General features: G+C 45.1%; 3 protein-coding genes across 3 annotated transcripts; 2 read left to right on the top strand and 1 right to left on the bottom strand.

The window, feature by feature from the left end:
• Positions 1 to 1,458: 1,458 nt before the first annotated feature.
• On the top strand, positions 1,459 to 4,807 carry LOC109757561 (chorismate mutase 1, chloroplastic). Its single transcript, XM_020316385.4, has 6 exons — positions 1,459 to 1,869; positions 2,851 to 3,070; positions 3,150 to 3,236; positions 3,592 to 3,735; positions 3,996 to 4,088; positions 4,213 to 4,807. Exons 1-6 carry the CDS (start codon positions 1,697 to 1,699, stop codon positions 4,447 to 4,449), a joined length of 954 nt encoding a protein of 317 aa, XP_020171974.1. The 5' UTR covers positions 1,459 to 1,696; the 3' UTR covers positions 4,450 to 4,807.
• A 2,354-nt stretch (positions 4,808 to 7,161) lies between these two features.
• Positions 7,162 to 7,970, top strand: LOC109757563 (early nodulin-like protein 19). Its single transcript, XM_020316387.4, has 2 exons — positions 7,162 to 7,375; positions 7,491 to 7,970. The coding sequence occupies exons 1-2, from the start codon at positions 7,198 to 7,200 to the stop codon at positions 7,829 to 7,831; spliced, it is 519 nt and encodes a 172-aa protein (XP_020171976.1). The 5' UTR covers positions 7,162 to 7,197; the 3' UTR covers positions 7,832 to 7,970.
• A 1,091-nt stretch (positions 7,971 to 9,061) lies between these two features.
• Positions 9,062 to 12,768, bottom strand: LOC109757568 (protein RETARDED ROOT GROWTH, mitochondrial). The gene is made up of 7 exons (XM_020316390.4): positions 12,359 to 12,768; positions 12,057 to 12,168; positions 11,777 to 11,936; positions 10,823 to 10,971; positions 10,593 to 10,744; positions 9,777 to 9,891; positions 9,062 to 9,690 (listed from the first exon to the last, which is right to left on the bottom strand). Exons 1-7 carry the CDS (start codon positions 12,661 to 12,663, stop codon positions 9,553 to 9,555), a joined length of 1,131 nt encoding a protein of 376 aa, XP_020171979.1. The 5' UTR covers positions 12,664 to 12,768; the 3' UTR covers positions 9,062 to 9,552.
• Positions 12,769 to 13,800: the final 1,032 nt, after the last annotated feature.

The following is a 13,800-nucleotide window of genomic DNA, read 5'->3' as shown; positions in this document are numbered from 1 at the left end:
TTCCTTTTACCTGGTTGTCGCAACCAGATGCTGGAGCCCTGGAGCCAGACGCCACCGTCGACGACGACTCCTACTACACCGGAGGTGCCTACTATTACGTGCAGGTCGCTGACGACAGCCAGGAGTAGTTTAGGAGGATCCCAGGCAGGAGGCCCGCGCCTCTTTTGATCTGTATCCCAGTTTGTGCTAGCCTTCTTAAGGCATAATTGTTTAACTAATGTCTGTACTCAGATATTGTTGCTTCCGCTGACTCGTCTATGATCGAGCACTTGTATTCGAGCACTTGTATTCGAGCCCTCGAGGCCCCTGGCTTGTATTATGATGCTTGTATGACTTATTTATGTTTTAGAGTTGTGTTGTGATATCTTCCCGTGAGTCGCTGATCTTGATCGTACACGTTTTGCGTGTATGATTAGTGTACGGTCAAATCGGAGGCGTCACACAAGGAGGCATCATTGTCAACGTTTGCAACAGCGCAACAGAGGGATTTGGGGAGCCAAAGGGGGAGAGCGCCGGGAGGGTAACGGGAAGGCGCTAACGTCGGAGTCATCATCGGAGACAGAGGTGGCTAGGGTTAGCAGCACGACCGCACGTGCGGGTGGGACGAGATGCATCGGTGGATGTTGGAAAGAAGGAGAGCCGTATGAGATTCAGTTGTGGTGGCGCCAATCAGGAGCGGAGGTGATCGATACTGGACGGCAGCAATGCCGACGCAAGAAGGAGAGTGGAGATGGGGGAGAAGGGGAGAGGCGAGTGAAAGAGATGTGTGCGTAGGTCTTCTATGTGTTGGACGAGAGAAGGAATTCAACCAACGATAAACCGTAGGATCGACAGGAGGATGGACCAGCACACGAAGTGGAATACATAAGACAGGAGACGGAACATCGGTTTTTAGCCTTGACGGGAAAAAATCTAGGTCGGGTGATGTGGGAGGTGAGGCGAAACTAAACCAATAAGGCGAGACTACCAACTGCATTGTAAATAGTGCTCCCTCGAATCCATATTAGTTGTCGTTGAACTAGATGTATCTAGACGTATTTCAATGCTAGATACATTCATTTGAGCAGATAAACGGCGTGACAATCAAATAGAGTTTAGTTACTTTAAAAAAATACAAATTAACATTCAATGTCAATGTAGGAGTAATAATCATGTAAAACTAAAAAATGAGAACCTTTTTCCTGTCAGACACGACCAACCCCGCGCCACCTCGCCTCGGCCAAAACTTTGGACTACCCCTTCTCAATAAAAATGAAATCTTTTTCTCATCAGACATGTACAATGTTTATTGGCGACCAACCCCGCGCCACCCCGCCTCGGCCAAAAACTTGAGACTACCCCTTCTCAATAAAAATAGAATCTTTTCCTCACCAGACACGTACAATGTTTATTGGCGACCAACCTCACGCCACCCACCTCCACTAAAAACTTCTTAGGATGACCACTTCAAAGAGGAACCCTCAGGTCAGGCCGACCTACCGCGCCGGGCCTCCGCCCCCCTCCTCACCCTCCCGCCTCTCCCTCCTACGGTCCTACCTACTTCGCTCCCCCAACCATCTCGCTCCTCTCCCTCTCTCTTTCACACGCACCCACCTCCCCTGCCCCTTTCCTTCCAGCCCGGCACGCCTGATTCTGAAATCCAAAGATCCCAATTCCACTTTCCAGGCTGCAGCGGCGGGCCGGGGGGCGGTCAGCCATGGAGTTTAAGGTGGTGTCGAAGACGGCCGCGTTGCCCGCAGCCTGGCACGGTACGAGCCAGGGAGCGCAGGGCCGGAGCAGCGTCGCCTTTGGATCGGCGTGGAGGAAGGCGTCGTCGCGGCCGGCGCGGGCGCTGTTCGCTGCAACTAACAACTCCGCGCCGGTGGCCAGGTATGGCTTCATGTTATGCTTACCGACATTGATTCCCCCGTTTCTTTTGCTTTGCTTACGGATAGGGATGTTTTCGTATTGGGGGCCGGTGATTTGGTGTATCCATTCTGGTATTGGTTGCGATGTTTTCAGTTACAAGTATTTGAGTTATGTAATACTAAGTCTGGTTGCGCTGTTTTCAGTTACAATAATTTAAGTTACGAAATATAAGTCCATCGTTGCTTCGGTATGAAGTTAATGATTGAGTTATCTCAAGTTTTTTTAGGTACTCTAGTTTGACTCGTGATCTCAATAGCAAATAGTTGAATAGTTGATTATGTTGTGTCTTCTGCTTACAACCACTAACTTCTTGTCGGTGGAAGAGTTAACTTCGAAACATAGCATGTGACCTGGATTGTAGCCTTACAGGAGTTGTGTTTGTTCTTTTGTGTCTTGTTGACTTTTCAAATTATGTTTAAACATGCAATGATGCAGATTATTTCAGCATCTTTTTTGCTTCCACCAAAATAGTTCATTAATATTTGATGACTTGACCACATGTCTTCAAGTCATACTGAAAGACCAAAAAATGGTGAATGATTAACTTTGACTAGGGCATGCCTGTAATGTCTTAGTGACTAAGGCTCACCTAATTGTGGTGAGACTTTCTGCAAACGTGTGTGCAAGTGCGACCTTGAGCAGAGCATTGAATTATAGCACTATGAATGGATTAACCTGGTTCTGATAACTTTGACTTATAGTTCTGATAACTAAGGCCTGCTTGTATTGTCTTAGTGACTAAGGCTCACCTAATTGTGGTGAGACTTTCTGCAAACGTATGTGCAAGTGCAACCTTGAGCAGAGCATTGAATTATAGCACTATGAATGGATTGACCTGGTTCTGATAACTCTGACTTATAGCTATGATGCTTCTGCACAAAATTGTTTTTTGTTATACTGCAAGGAACTGATAATAATTTTTCTTAATGGCACTTCTTCTAGGGTGGAGAAACAGAGGATAGATCAAAGTCAAATACTGACTTTGGACAGTATCAGAACCTCGTTGATTAGACTAGAAGACAGCATCATATTCGGTCTCTTGGAGAGAGCACAGTATTGTTACAATGCTGATACATATGATAGCGATTCTTTCCATGTGGATGGATTTGGTGGCTCTTTGGTTGAATTCATGGTTAGAGAAACTGAAAAGCTACATGCAAAGGTGGAGCATCCTTGCAATTAGAAATATAATTGATCATGGCATTGCCTGGAAAATACATATGCTGATCTTTCTTATGTAGGTTGGGAGATACAAGAGCCCAGATGAGCACCCATTCTTTCCAGAAGATCTGCCTGAGACACTGTTGCCGCCTATCCAGTATCCAACGGTAATGCACATTTCAAGTTTTTTTTGGGTGCCCTTGTAGGCCTGTAGATATCTTTTTGTCAATGTAGGAAAACATGGTCCTGCAATTGCCAACTAACATATCAGGGTTTTGACATCGGTGCATGAACGATTGAACAATACTGTGCTTCTGTTTTCCATTGTTACTTGTTAGCAACTAGCATTCATTTCAGTTTCATTAGAAGCTCTGATTATCCATCTGGAGCCTGAAAATCTGTCGATATTGATTGTGGAATACTATCATCTATTGAAAGACTCATATTTCTAGTAGATTACTGTGTTGTTCTTGTTGATGCAATTTTGGATGGATTCTTATGTTGTCTTTATTATTTTCATAGGTTCTGCATCCTATTGCTGATTCCATTAATATCAACAAAGAGATTTGGAAAATGTACTTTGATGAAGTTCTTCCAAGGCTAGTGAAGGAAGGAAGTGATGGAAATTCTGGATCCAGTGCTCTTTGCGACACGACCTGCTTGCAGGTACTAACTAGATCAATACTGCTGGTCTTTGAGTCGAACAGCTAATTGTTGTAAATCATTTTTACTATGCCACAACTTTCATTCACTGAAAATAAGCCTTGTCACTACCAATGTTTGCAAGATTTTGTGCTGTCATAATTTTATTGTATCTCATTTCCATATGACTAAGCTGAGGTTCACTAGAGGTTCCTGCAACTAAGCATTTCTTTGTGAAGTACATTTTGCTCATCTGTCTTTTCCACCACTGTTCTGTAATTCAGGCACTCTCTAAGAGAATCCACTATGGAAAGTTTGTGGCAGAGGCCAAGTTTCAAGAGTCCCCTGAAGATTACACTCCTGCAATAAAAGCTCAGGTCAGTGCTCTATGTTACAATGAGGGGTAACGCTGTCATACTTCTCTTCCGCTTACATTGTTTCAAATGGACTGCAATTTGATCCCATTGTGGAAACAACCAATTTGTCGGGCGGCCATTGCAGGACGGCGCTCAACTAATGCAGCTCCTCACCTACGAGACGGTTGAGCGTGCCATCGAACATCGGGTGGAAACCAAGGCCAAGATATTTGGACAGGAGGTGAACATAGGAGCTGAAGCCAAGGGCATGGCGCCTGTGTACAAGATCAGGCCCAGCCTGGTCGCTGGACTGTACAGCAACAGGATCATGCCGCTAACCAAGGACGTCCAGGTAGCATACTTGCTAAGGAGGCTGGACTGAGCGCTCACAAATGTGCAGTGCAGTGCCTGCTCTGTCGTCCGATTTTCTCGCGTCATCAAAGAATAAACGGGGCAGGAAACGGCCATAGGCACATTCATATTGGGACTCAACTTGGAAGAACATATTTGAGACGTTTATTGTTTCATCTATATAGATTTTTGTATCACAAGAGCAAGAGGAGCCACCGTGCGGTGGGACTGTGGCATATGATCATTTCTATTGCTGTTGGTGTTTTGCAAAGCTTTGAATCTTAGAGCAGCTCTTGCTGATTCTGTAAAACCTCAGCCTGTATAATGGTTTTAAGGACGATCGGTCAAGTTTGTAGAGAGGTTGGCGGCAAAATCAGTTTATTTTTTTATTTTTGAGTTGAGCGAAATCAAATTCAGCATAACATGTTCTGCCTACTTTGCCTGCGGTGTGGGACCCACCTGGTGGGGGTTAGAGAGCTGGGCGGCAGCGCAAGTGAGCATGGAGGTTTTACGGAGTGTTTGTGACTTGTTAGCATTTTTGCTCTAAGTTGTCTTTGTGACTCTAAATATGTAGGCCGGAGGTGAAGGAGGCATATGGAACACCCTCCAAAATACTCCCTCCGTTCCTAAATGTAAGTCTTAGAGAGATTTCACTATGGACCACATACGGAGCAAAATGAGTGAATCTATACTCTAAAATACATCTATATACATCCGTATGTGGTCCATAGTGAAATCTCTACAAAGATTTATATTTAGGAACGGAGGGAGTATATAGCAATGAAGATGTATCTAGTGAATCCCATAGGGCTGATTTTTGCAGTATGCTCCATATCAGTGGTTATTATCGAGTATCGAGTCTGGGTAATTTCAAGAAATCTGTTCTTTTAAGGGAATTTTGGCGAATATGCTAGTTTTGTTAGGACTTCCGCGTGTTTCATCAATCACAAATATAGTGATACGCCCACACACGGAACTGGCCAGAAAGACCGAGGGAGAACATGTGTTTGCAGAATTTTGCGCAAAACCCCTTCAAAAAAATAAAATTACATTCAAGACCATAGAATTTCTCGCAACTACCATCATTGCCGCTAACCGTCGCCGAATTCAAAGAAAAACCATAGACCAGAAGGGTGTTGTGAGCTGATGAAGAAGCCTGCCGAGCGCAAGGCCTTTATCATTGTGGCGTGTCGGCGGGGATCATCCACATCCTAGTCAAATTTTGGAGCTAATGTTAGCCGTCGATGTCGTCGAGGCCAAGCACCAGATCCGCCGCAATCAAGACTAGTGTGGATTATTAAACATTAAACCTCCGAGTTTTGGCACAACATCGGTCCTATATGTGCGTCTTTGGAACCGATGCACGAGGGAGGCTGCGTTGATTTGCAAAGGGAAGGGGGGATATGCTAGTGTTGCTCTCACAGATGCTGCAATCGTTTTTTATTAAAGAAACAACAACTTTACTGATTAGAAACAATGATTACATCATCTAAGAAGAGGTACAATATTTATTATAGGCTCCTCGAACCAATCTCTTGTCAGTGAACATTTTGCTAGTCTAACAAGCTCATGAGCTACTTTATTTGCTTACCTATTACAATGTTCAAAACTAGTGAGAGAAAAATCACAAGCCATAAAATAGCAATCATAAAAAACTGTCGCCGTCCTGCAAAATGTCCTTCGTTCTTCATTTTGTCGATGACTTCCATGTTATCAGAGTTGATAACGAGAATATTGTAGCCCGCCTTTTGTGCCAGCAATAAACCAAACCTAAGCGCTAATGCTTCCGCTGTCAGAACATCAGTACACCACTCAATCTTTCAATTTCCGCCAACAATGAAATTTTCTTTGTTATCCCTGAGGGCAGCACCCGTTGTGCCTCTTAGCAAATCATGATCAAAAGAAGTATCCACATTTAGCTTAACAAATCCCATAGGAAAGTCTACCCCATCCTTCAATTTTTCTACTTGCATTAGGTGAGTGGGCATTTACATAGTTTCCTATTATAGCACGGATCCCATGAACGTTTGGTACGCCTCTTGAGACTTTTCCTCATGAACCAGCTCGCGTCTATTCCATCATAAATACCACACAGTTATAGCTATCAGCTCCCGTGCATTCTGGACGCCCAATATAGAAAGAGGCCTAGAGCGAACGTGTTTCAGTTGGTGCTCTTTAGAAAAGAAAAAAACAAGCCTTCCGTTGCTTCACCGCAGCGTTGGGCCGCCGGTATCAGGCCCCTTTGCAAAGCCTACGGCCATGTCCATTCCATCGGCTCCTCTTCATCCTTCAACAAGGTGCCGTTCGCTTCGGCACAACTGCAAACAAACGGTAGAAATCTTAATAAAAGGCCCCGTCTAGCAGTCACCGCAAAGTCCATTCTACCGGAGACTTGCCTGCTCCCTTCCCATACTCCCATCCGTGCTCCCGCATACGTGGCTTGATTTGATTGGAAAAAAATAAGGCCCGGCCCCACCCCTGAAAATCAGGGGGGGAGATGATTAGATTAGAAAAGAAAAAAGAAAAAGAACAGCCGTAGGATGAAGTGGGAGCACGGATGGGAGCATGGAGAGGGAGCAGGCAAGCCGGATCCGTGCGCCATGCGCTCTCACCGCGCAGGACGGTGTACCCCGCGGCCGCAACACACGCGTGTAATGTGCCATATGTTTGTTACCGTGTGCTGGCCGCTTGTTCGCGAATTCCCGGCCCGGTCCACGCGGCTCCATAAATACCCTCCCGGCTTCACGCATTCCACCCCTTCCTCCTCCGCCTCCAAAAAATGGCCGTCACGCCCAATCTCCCCCTCCTCCTCCTCGCGACGTCCCTCCTCCTCGCGGCGGCGCCGCTCCCCTCCGCCGCGGAGAAGTTCGTCGTCGGCGACAAGAAGAACTGGGCCCCCAACGTCAACTACACCACCTGGCCCGACCAGTACCACTTCCACGTCGGCGACTGGCTCCGTAAGCACCCCTCTCCTCCTCCATACTTTCCACCGTCTTCTCGATCGATCGATCTACCATTTCCCGTCCCGGCCAACTGATCCGATCGTGCACATACGCGCGTATGCTGCTGCAGAGTTCAACTACGCCAAGGGCATGTACGACGTGGTGCAGGTGGCGAACCAGACGGCGTACGACAAGTGCGACCCGAGCAACCCCCTCGTCAGCTACGACCGCGGCCGCGGCTTCGTGTTCCAGCTCAACTACACGGGCCGCTACTACTTCATCTGCAGCCGCGGCTACTGCTGGAGCGGCATGAAGGTCACCGTGCTCGTCGAGGACAGCCCCGCGCAGCCGCCGCACGCCGCGGCGCCGTCGCCCAACGCGGCCGCGCGCCACGGCGTCGTCTCGTGGGCCGTCGCCGCCGCCGCGGCCTCGCTCTGCGCGGCGGTTCTGGGTTTGCCGTTTGCGGTGTGAGCGTGACCGTGTGTGAGCGGAGAGGGAAGGGACCAATGGGTCTTTTCGAGTATGGGCCGTCCAGGCCTTTAGCGCCACTGTGTGGCCGTGTATGGAAGGTACTTACTGATAAAGAAAGCGTGCTTTGGAAGTTTGCGTATTTCCTGCAAGTTTTGTTCCGGCATTTTGGTAATGATGCGCACACGCAAGTGCTGAGACAAATATAGCACAGGCTGCAAATCGTGAACAAGAAGAAGAAGAAAAGATTATAAGCATTTTTTTTTTTGAGAAAAGAAGTTCCCTCAGGTTTGTGATAACTGATGGAAATGTGTTAGTGTCTTAAAGGGACTGGCGAAAAAAGTGAGATTGGTGGTGCTCATAACTCTTTACAATCTGTGCGGTGTGAGTAAACTTCACCCAAAAAACAATACAGTAATCACCCGCAAAACAAAAAACAATACAGTAATCGTGAAGCAAATGGCAAGAGACACGAGGCACGATGTGAGCGAACCCTCCTGCGGTTGATTTTAGATTTTCTTTTTGAGGCAAGGTTTATTTTAGATACTAGCAGGAATTTGACAGCTCGAGTGACACGAGAACCCAAGTGCGGCAGTCTTGTCACTTTTCCTAATGCCGTGCTCTGTTTGCTCGTCATTTCATTTCCTAATTCTTCGTGTTGGCTATCTATGGAAGGTATTAATTGTGAGATTACATTTATGTGCGTGTCTTCTCCCTGCATCGACACCCTCAAAACCTCATTTTCTTAAAAATTTCATTAAAAACATTTCTGTGTCCCAGGAGGAAGGAAACATATCTCTATCTCTATACTCTAAAAAATGAACAATAGATCTGTTGCTTTTGCACATGGAGCAAAAGTTTGGCTTTTTCCAAGAAATTTTACAAGCACAGAAAGGATTTTTCTTTTCTTTTTTGAGACGAGTCCAGAAAGGAATTGGTCATGTACGTACGTAATGTTTTCTCAGAATTTTTTGCCATTCGTGACATTACATTTTCCTGGGTGCACCTTTGAATTTCTTGGTCAGTAAATAGAAAAATTGTCTAAAGGAACCCTAGGTATATTTAGTTACTTTTAAATCCTTTTGCGACTACCCATGGGTACATATTGACACCTGCAGAAACCAGGGATTTGAAGCACTGATTTAGCATGCACCATTATCAGGTCGAATACCCATGGTAACGAAAACCCTAACATTTCAGAACCATATAAACTACTGCTGGAACACAGGGAAATTCATCTCAAGGTATTTCTGATACTAAATGTGAGAAATACTAGTGCAAAGTAATTCAAAATGCCATTGAGTAATGGTGAGCCTTTTTTTTGTCACCAAAAGGACAGAACCTAACATAAGCCTAAAATAATATAACTGAACCCTGCCAGCATTGTTGTTGAAAAGAGAGCATCTAATAAGAACACCTCTGGAAAACTAAAAAGGTTTACCAAGCACCAACGCCCTGGATGTTGCTGGTCAATTAGGTCATTGGAGAGTGAAGGAACTAATTTTCTGACCTATAAAATTTCCTCGAGACAAAAGGATAAAACCCAAAAATGCACTCTAGGCAATACCAGGGCAATCAGAGAGTGCCTGAAGGGAACATAGCCTAGTCCAGCTGCTTTCAACTGAGGTTAGAGATCAGTAGGGAATGGCGACAGAAAGAGGAGAATGTAATTAATATAGCAGTAGGTGATGACAGATGAGCTATGGGCCAATGAGTGAGAGTGCTCAAGACATCATGCTGGAATCCTTGATAATTTCGTATAGTGAGATCACAATCTCAATAGCCAGCAGAATTATGACACCCCACTCCAGAAAATTCGATCGTCTATTTTGGAGCACTTCTTGAAGAAAATGAACATTGTGCTGTTACCAACAATAAATTGTAAGTGAAAATGAGAAATAGGATGGATGAAATCGGCTATTGCACTAAAGAAGAACAAACATAATACCTCCACAAATTTCAGCTTGAAGTCTAGGCTTCCAAAACGTTGATTCAGTTCATATTCTTCCCGAAGATACTCCAGAATTTGTGCATAATTTGCATTTTTCCAAGCAATTTCTGACCTATAAAAAAATCATGTTGTTCATATTACGATGAAAAAGAAGATTCTAGCATCCATGTTATGCATTTAAGTACAGATTAACAAAGTCTCTTTTTCATAACTGTCTTAGCTAATTTTATTTTATTTTGAGCGTGTCTTAGGCTCTTAGCTAATTCTGGGAATAATAGTCTCTCAGTGCATCTGTGGTTCTTTCAATCTCGAAGCGGAACACAATGCTAGTAAAAAGACTAAAAACATAAAGAGCTGTGGCATTGTATATTTTGTATGTGTGGAGATCAAAATATCAACCTTTCTTGAAAGCATGAGGAAAGTTATTCAATGAACAGAATAAATATTACTGTTTCTTTTTCCGAGAGAAGTGCCATGTGAGTACCAAACTGGCCTATAGATATCAATTATCATATAGTCCTACATGGCTACGATCTCAAGTTGTCTTTTTAATTTTTAGAGTTACGTGCCTTCTGTTCCATAAGACAACACAGCACATGGGGTTGATGCATAATGAAATTCCTTCCTTCCAGAAAATGACAACACATACATTGCTGAAATATATGATACTCCCTCCGATCCATATGAATTGACAAAAATCTAGTACAACTTTAGTACAAAGGTGTATTAAGTGTGCGTCAATTAATATGGATCGGAGGGAGTATATGATATATAATATGCAGGAGGAGGGAGTGCAACACTTAGAGTACATGCCTGTCAAAAAGGCCAAGTCTAATGATAACATCTGCAAGATTAGAATTAGCCTTGCCCACAAGTTGAAAGAGCTTCTTTCTTTTCATTGTGAAGTCCCCAGTCTTCTCCATGATACGATTTATTTCAGTAAATTCCTCAACCATATCATCGACCTATTAAAGTAGCTTCTTAGAACTTTAAACCTTGCAACCACATTAAAATAGTTTCTTGACTTTGCTCAATCACAGTACCTGCCGTATGTAATGATCAAGAGCGATACTTTGACCAAGAACACTTGAAATGATCCGAATTCCATCAGTGTCTAAATATTTAAGAACTATATAATCAAGACCTCCTTTCATCCATGTTGTCAGGAATGGCTTCTCAACTACTGCATAATCTGGTAATTGTGAAATAAATGTCATCATGTGAGAATATAACACAGGTTCAGTGTTATAAAAGCGGATTAAGCGATAGGTGCCATATTTCCGCTGTTCTTCTGTTAGGCCAGGGGCACCTAGTCGGTCCCAGGCAAAAAAATAAATAAAAATTGCGGGAATCTTAGGCATGATTGGGTGCCTATATCCTTATGCAGGTACAACCACATAATTTAACTGTTCTGCATAAATAATTAGAGAGCATTCTACTCCCTCCGTCCCACAATGTAAGACGTTATTGCAAGCTAACATAGTTTGCAAAAACGTCTTACATTGCAGGACGGAGGGAGTAGATATTTGCTCCCCTGGAAAATGAGGCTTGACTCAAACTTCTCACATTTCTAAATATGCCTGTTTTAACATGCAATTCTGCATGGACTGCCACTGACATAACCGACTGCACCTTGTACAACATTGTGCATGTTTCATAAAAAAAAGGGCAGCCCGGTGCATGTTTCATAGTAAATTTAAAAAGCATTTTGCAAATAATTAAGAAGGCCAGTTCCAGAAGCCATATAAAGGTTTGGCCAAAGCATTGTGGCATATAAATGCACTACATCAAACACAAATTAAATTCAGAGTGATTCTCATCCTCAATGGTCTTTATCAAATGTCAGCAGTCATTATCATCAAAGATTCAAAGGAAATTGGATTGATCATGCACATACATGGAAATGAAAAGAAGAATGAATACAAATTGATGAGGAAAAGTACACTATTTAGCAGTTTACACAATAACAGGCCAGCTCGTGAATAGCATGGACATACCGTCTTTCCTCATCTCCGGAAGCCACCCCGAAGCATGATTCCTGATCATATCAAGATAGTGCTCAGCTTCATGATCAGCAATATTGAAGAGCACAGCAGAACCATATTGGAATACAACCACATAGCGATAGCAAAATCTGTTGTCCTTCACTCCAATGGACTACAAAAACGTCAGACAAATGAGGTTATCTGATGCACACACAACATGTTCAACAAACGGTCAAACACGAATATAATTCTTGGCCCTCAAAATATGTGGTGCTACACCGAAATCACTCACCATGATCTCTGGAGGGAATTCAGAGTAGCGGAGCGCGATGTAGTTTAGCGACCGGGTGGATGGAGGTACCACGTCGCTCCCGTGCTCCGCCTGAAGGCTCTTCAAATCAATGCTGTAATTAAATATTTGGATTAAACAAAATCAAACAAAAGTAGGTTTTTCCATTCATCTGCACCAAATCACCGTGGCCTCCCACGACAATGTTACATGAGAGATTGAAAAAACACAGCAGCACGCAAGGTCTTCCTTGCAGGACTATCATCAAACACCCAGCGTACAGCCACCCGCGCGTTCCAACTCACCTGGTGGAGAGGAAGTAGGCCTTGACGGGGATGTAGCGCGACAGGCCTTCCTCCTCCTCCTCCTGTGGGGGCGCGGGGGCCGGGGCCGCCTCTGCCGCCGCCCGGATCCAGGCCCAGTAGGCCGAGCTCCCGAGGCCGGAGTCGCGGGCGTCGTGGGGTGCGGTGGCAGCGACCGCAACGGCCGAGGAAAAAGGAGACGCGCGGGCGGGGAGGTGCGGCAGGCGCGCTGGAGTGGGGCTCGCTGGTGGCAGCCTCGTCTCGAGGAGGCGGCGGAGATGGTGGCGGCACGCGCGCAGCCGCCCCATCGGTTGAAGGCTCGAAGCGACCTGGTGCCGCGCCACGACGCGAGCAGCAAAGCCTCCGGTTGGCCTTTCTCCGAGTATCTACTTGTTTTGTTTTCCCGGAAAATCACTCGCTTTGTTCTTGGGGAGAAAGGAATGGACGGCAACATGGGCTTCGCGTAGATTTGGGCTCACTGGGCTTACAGGCCAGCCGGCCTGGCATGCTCTAGTTTATCTGGGCCGTCCCATATTCACTTTCTATGACACACACATGCCCTGCTGTTTAATTTGGAAGCCTGTGTGCACGTCTTCTCAAGAGTAGACCCCAACGTTTGTATTTTGGAAGCAGAACTGGGTAGCAACCCGAGCCAAGTCTGGAGAGCAATATTTGAGGGGAAGCATACACTTCGACAGGGACTAATACGTCGAATAGGTAATGGACAAAGTACGAGAATTTGGAATGATAATCGGTTACCCCGCAATGAGATGATGAGACCATATGGCTGCTTGAGCAATAACCCTCCCGAATTGGTATCGGAGCTAATTGATTCTGCCTCGGCTACTTGGGATAGACAGAAAGTCCTAGTGACTTTTCTGCCCATGGATGCGAGAACAATTCTTGGCATCCCACTATGCACTAGTAACATGGAGGATTTCTGGAGTTGGAGTCATGAGAAGAAGGGTTTGTTCTCCGTGAAATCTGCATACCGCATGCTGGTAAGCACGAGGCAAAGAAGGGAAGCCTGGCTAGAAAATCGGGAGGGATCGTCTAGTGCAGCCAAGGAGGAGGGAGCATGGAAAAGAATGTGGAAGGTTCAGGTGCCTGCAAAGGTGAGGATGTTTTTGTGGAGATTGTCAAAGCATTCGATACCCACAAATGACGTCAGGGCACATAGACACATGACAAACTCGAATTTGTGTGGTATTTGTGGTTCCCCGGATTCATGGAGGCATTCTTTGTTGGAGTGCACAATGTCAAGGTGCACCTGGGCGCTGGTGGACGATGAATTGGCTCAGAAACTTGCAGCCATAACTGAACCTAATGCAAAACATTGGATGTTTACTCTTATGGAGTCTATACCACATGCTCTTTTTGTTAAGCTATCATATTACCCTTTGGGCAATATGGGCAGCACGACGAAAAGCAATCCATGAGGGGAT

This window comes from Aegilops tauschii, chromosome 3 (assembly GCF_002575655.3).
Source record: "Aegilops tauschii subsp. strangulata cultivar AL8/78 chromosome 3, Aet v6.0, whole genome shotgun sequence".
NCBI classification, from domain to species: domain Eukaryota; kingdom Viridiplantae; phylum Streptophyta; class Magnoliopsida; order Poales; family Poaceae; genus Aegilops; species Aegilops tauschii.
Note: the sequence above shows the minus strand (reverse complement) of the source record. Positions and strands in the feature narration are given on the sequence as shown.

Excerpts from the sequence above, each read along its gene's own strand:
- LOC109757568 (XM_020316390.4), bottom strand. The coding sequence starts at position 12,663 with ATGGGGCGGCTGCGCGCGTGCCGCCACCATCTCCGCCGCCTCCTCGAG. Across the intron at positions 12,169-12,358 it reads GCCTACTTCCTCTCCACCAG|CATTGATTTGAAGAGCCTTC; the intron begins GTGAGTTGGAAC and ends ATTTAATTACAG. Across the intron at positions 10,972-11,776 it reads TCCGGAGATGAGGAAAGACG|ATTATGCAGTAGTTGAGAAG; the intron begins GTATGTCCATGC and ends CACAATTACCAG.
- LOC109757561 (XM_020316385.4), top strand. The coding sequence starts at position 1,697 with ATGGAGTTTAAGGTGGTGTCGAAGACGGCCGCGTTGCCCGCAGCCTGG. Across the intron at positions 3,071-3,149 it reads CTGAAAAGCTACATGCAAAG|GTTGGGAGATACAAGAGCCC; the intron begins GTGGAGCATCCT and ends TTTCTTATGTAG. Across the intron at positions 4,089-4,212 it reads CTCCTGCAATAAAAGCTCAG|GACGGCGCTCAACTAATGCA; the intron begins GTCAGTGCTCTA and ends CGGCCATTGCAG.
- LOC109757563 (XM_020316387.4), top strand. The coding sequence starts at position 7,198 with ATGGCCGTCACGCCCAATCTCCCCCTCCTCCTCCTCGCGACGTCCCTC. Across the intron at positions 7,376-7,490 it reads CCACGTCGGCGACTGGCTCC|AGTTCAACTACGCCAAGGGC; the intron begins GTAAGCACCCCT and ends ATGCTGCTGCAG.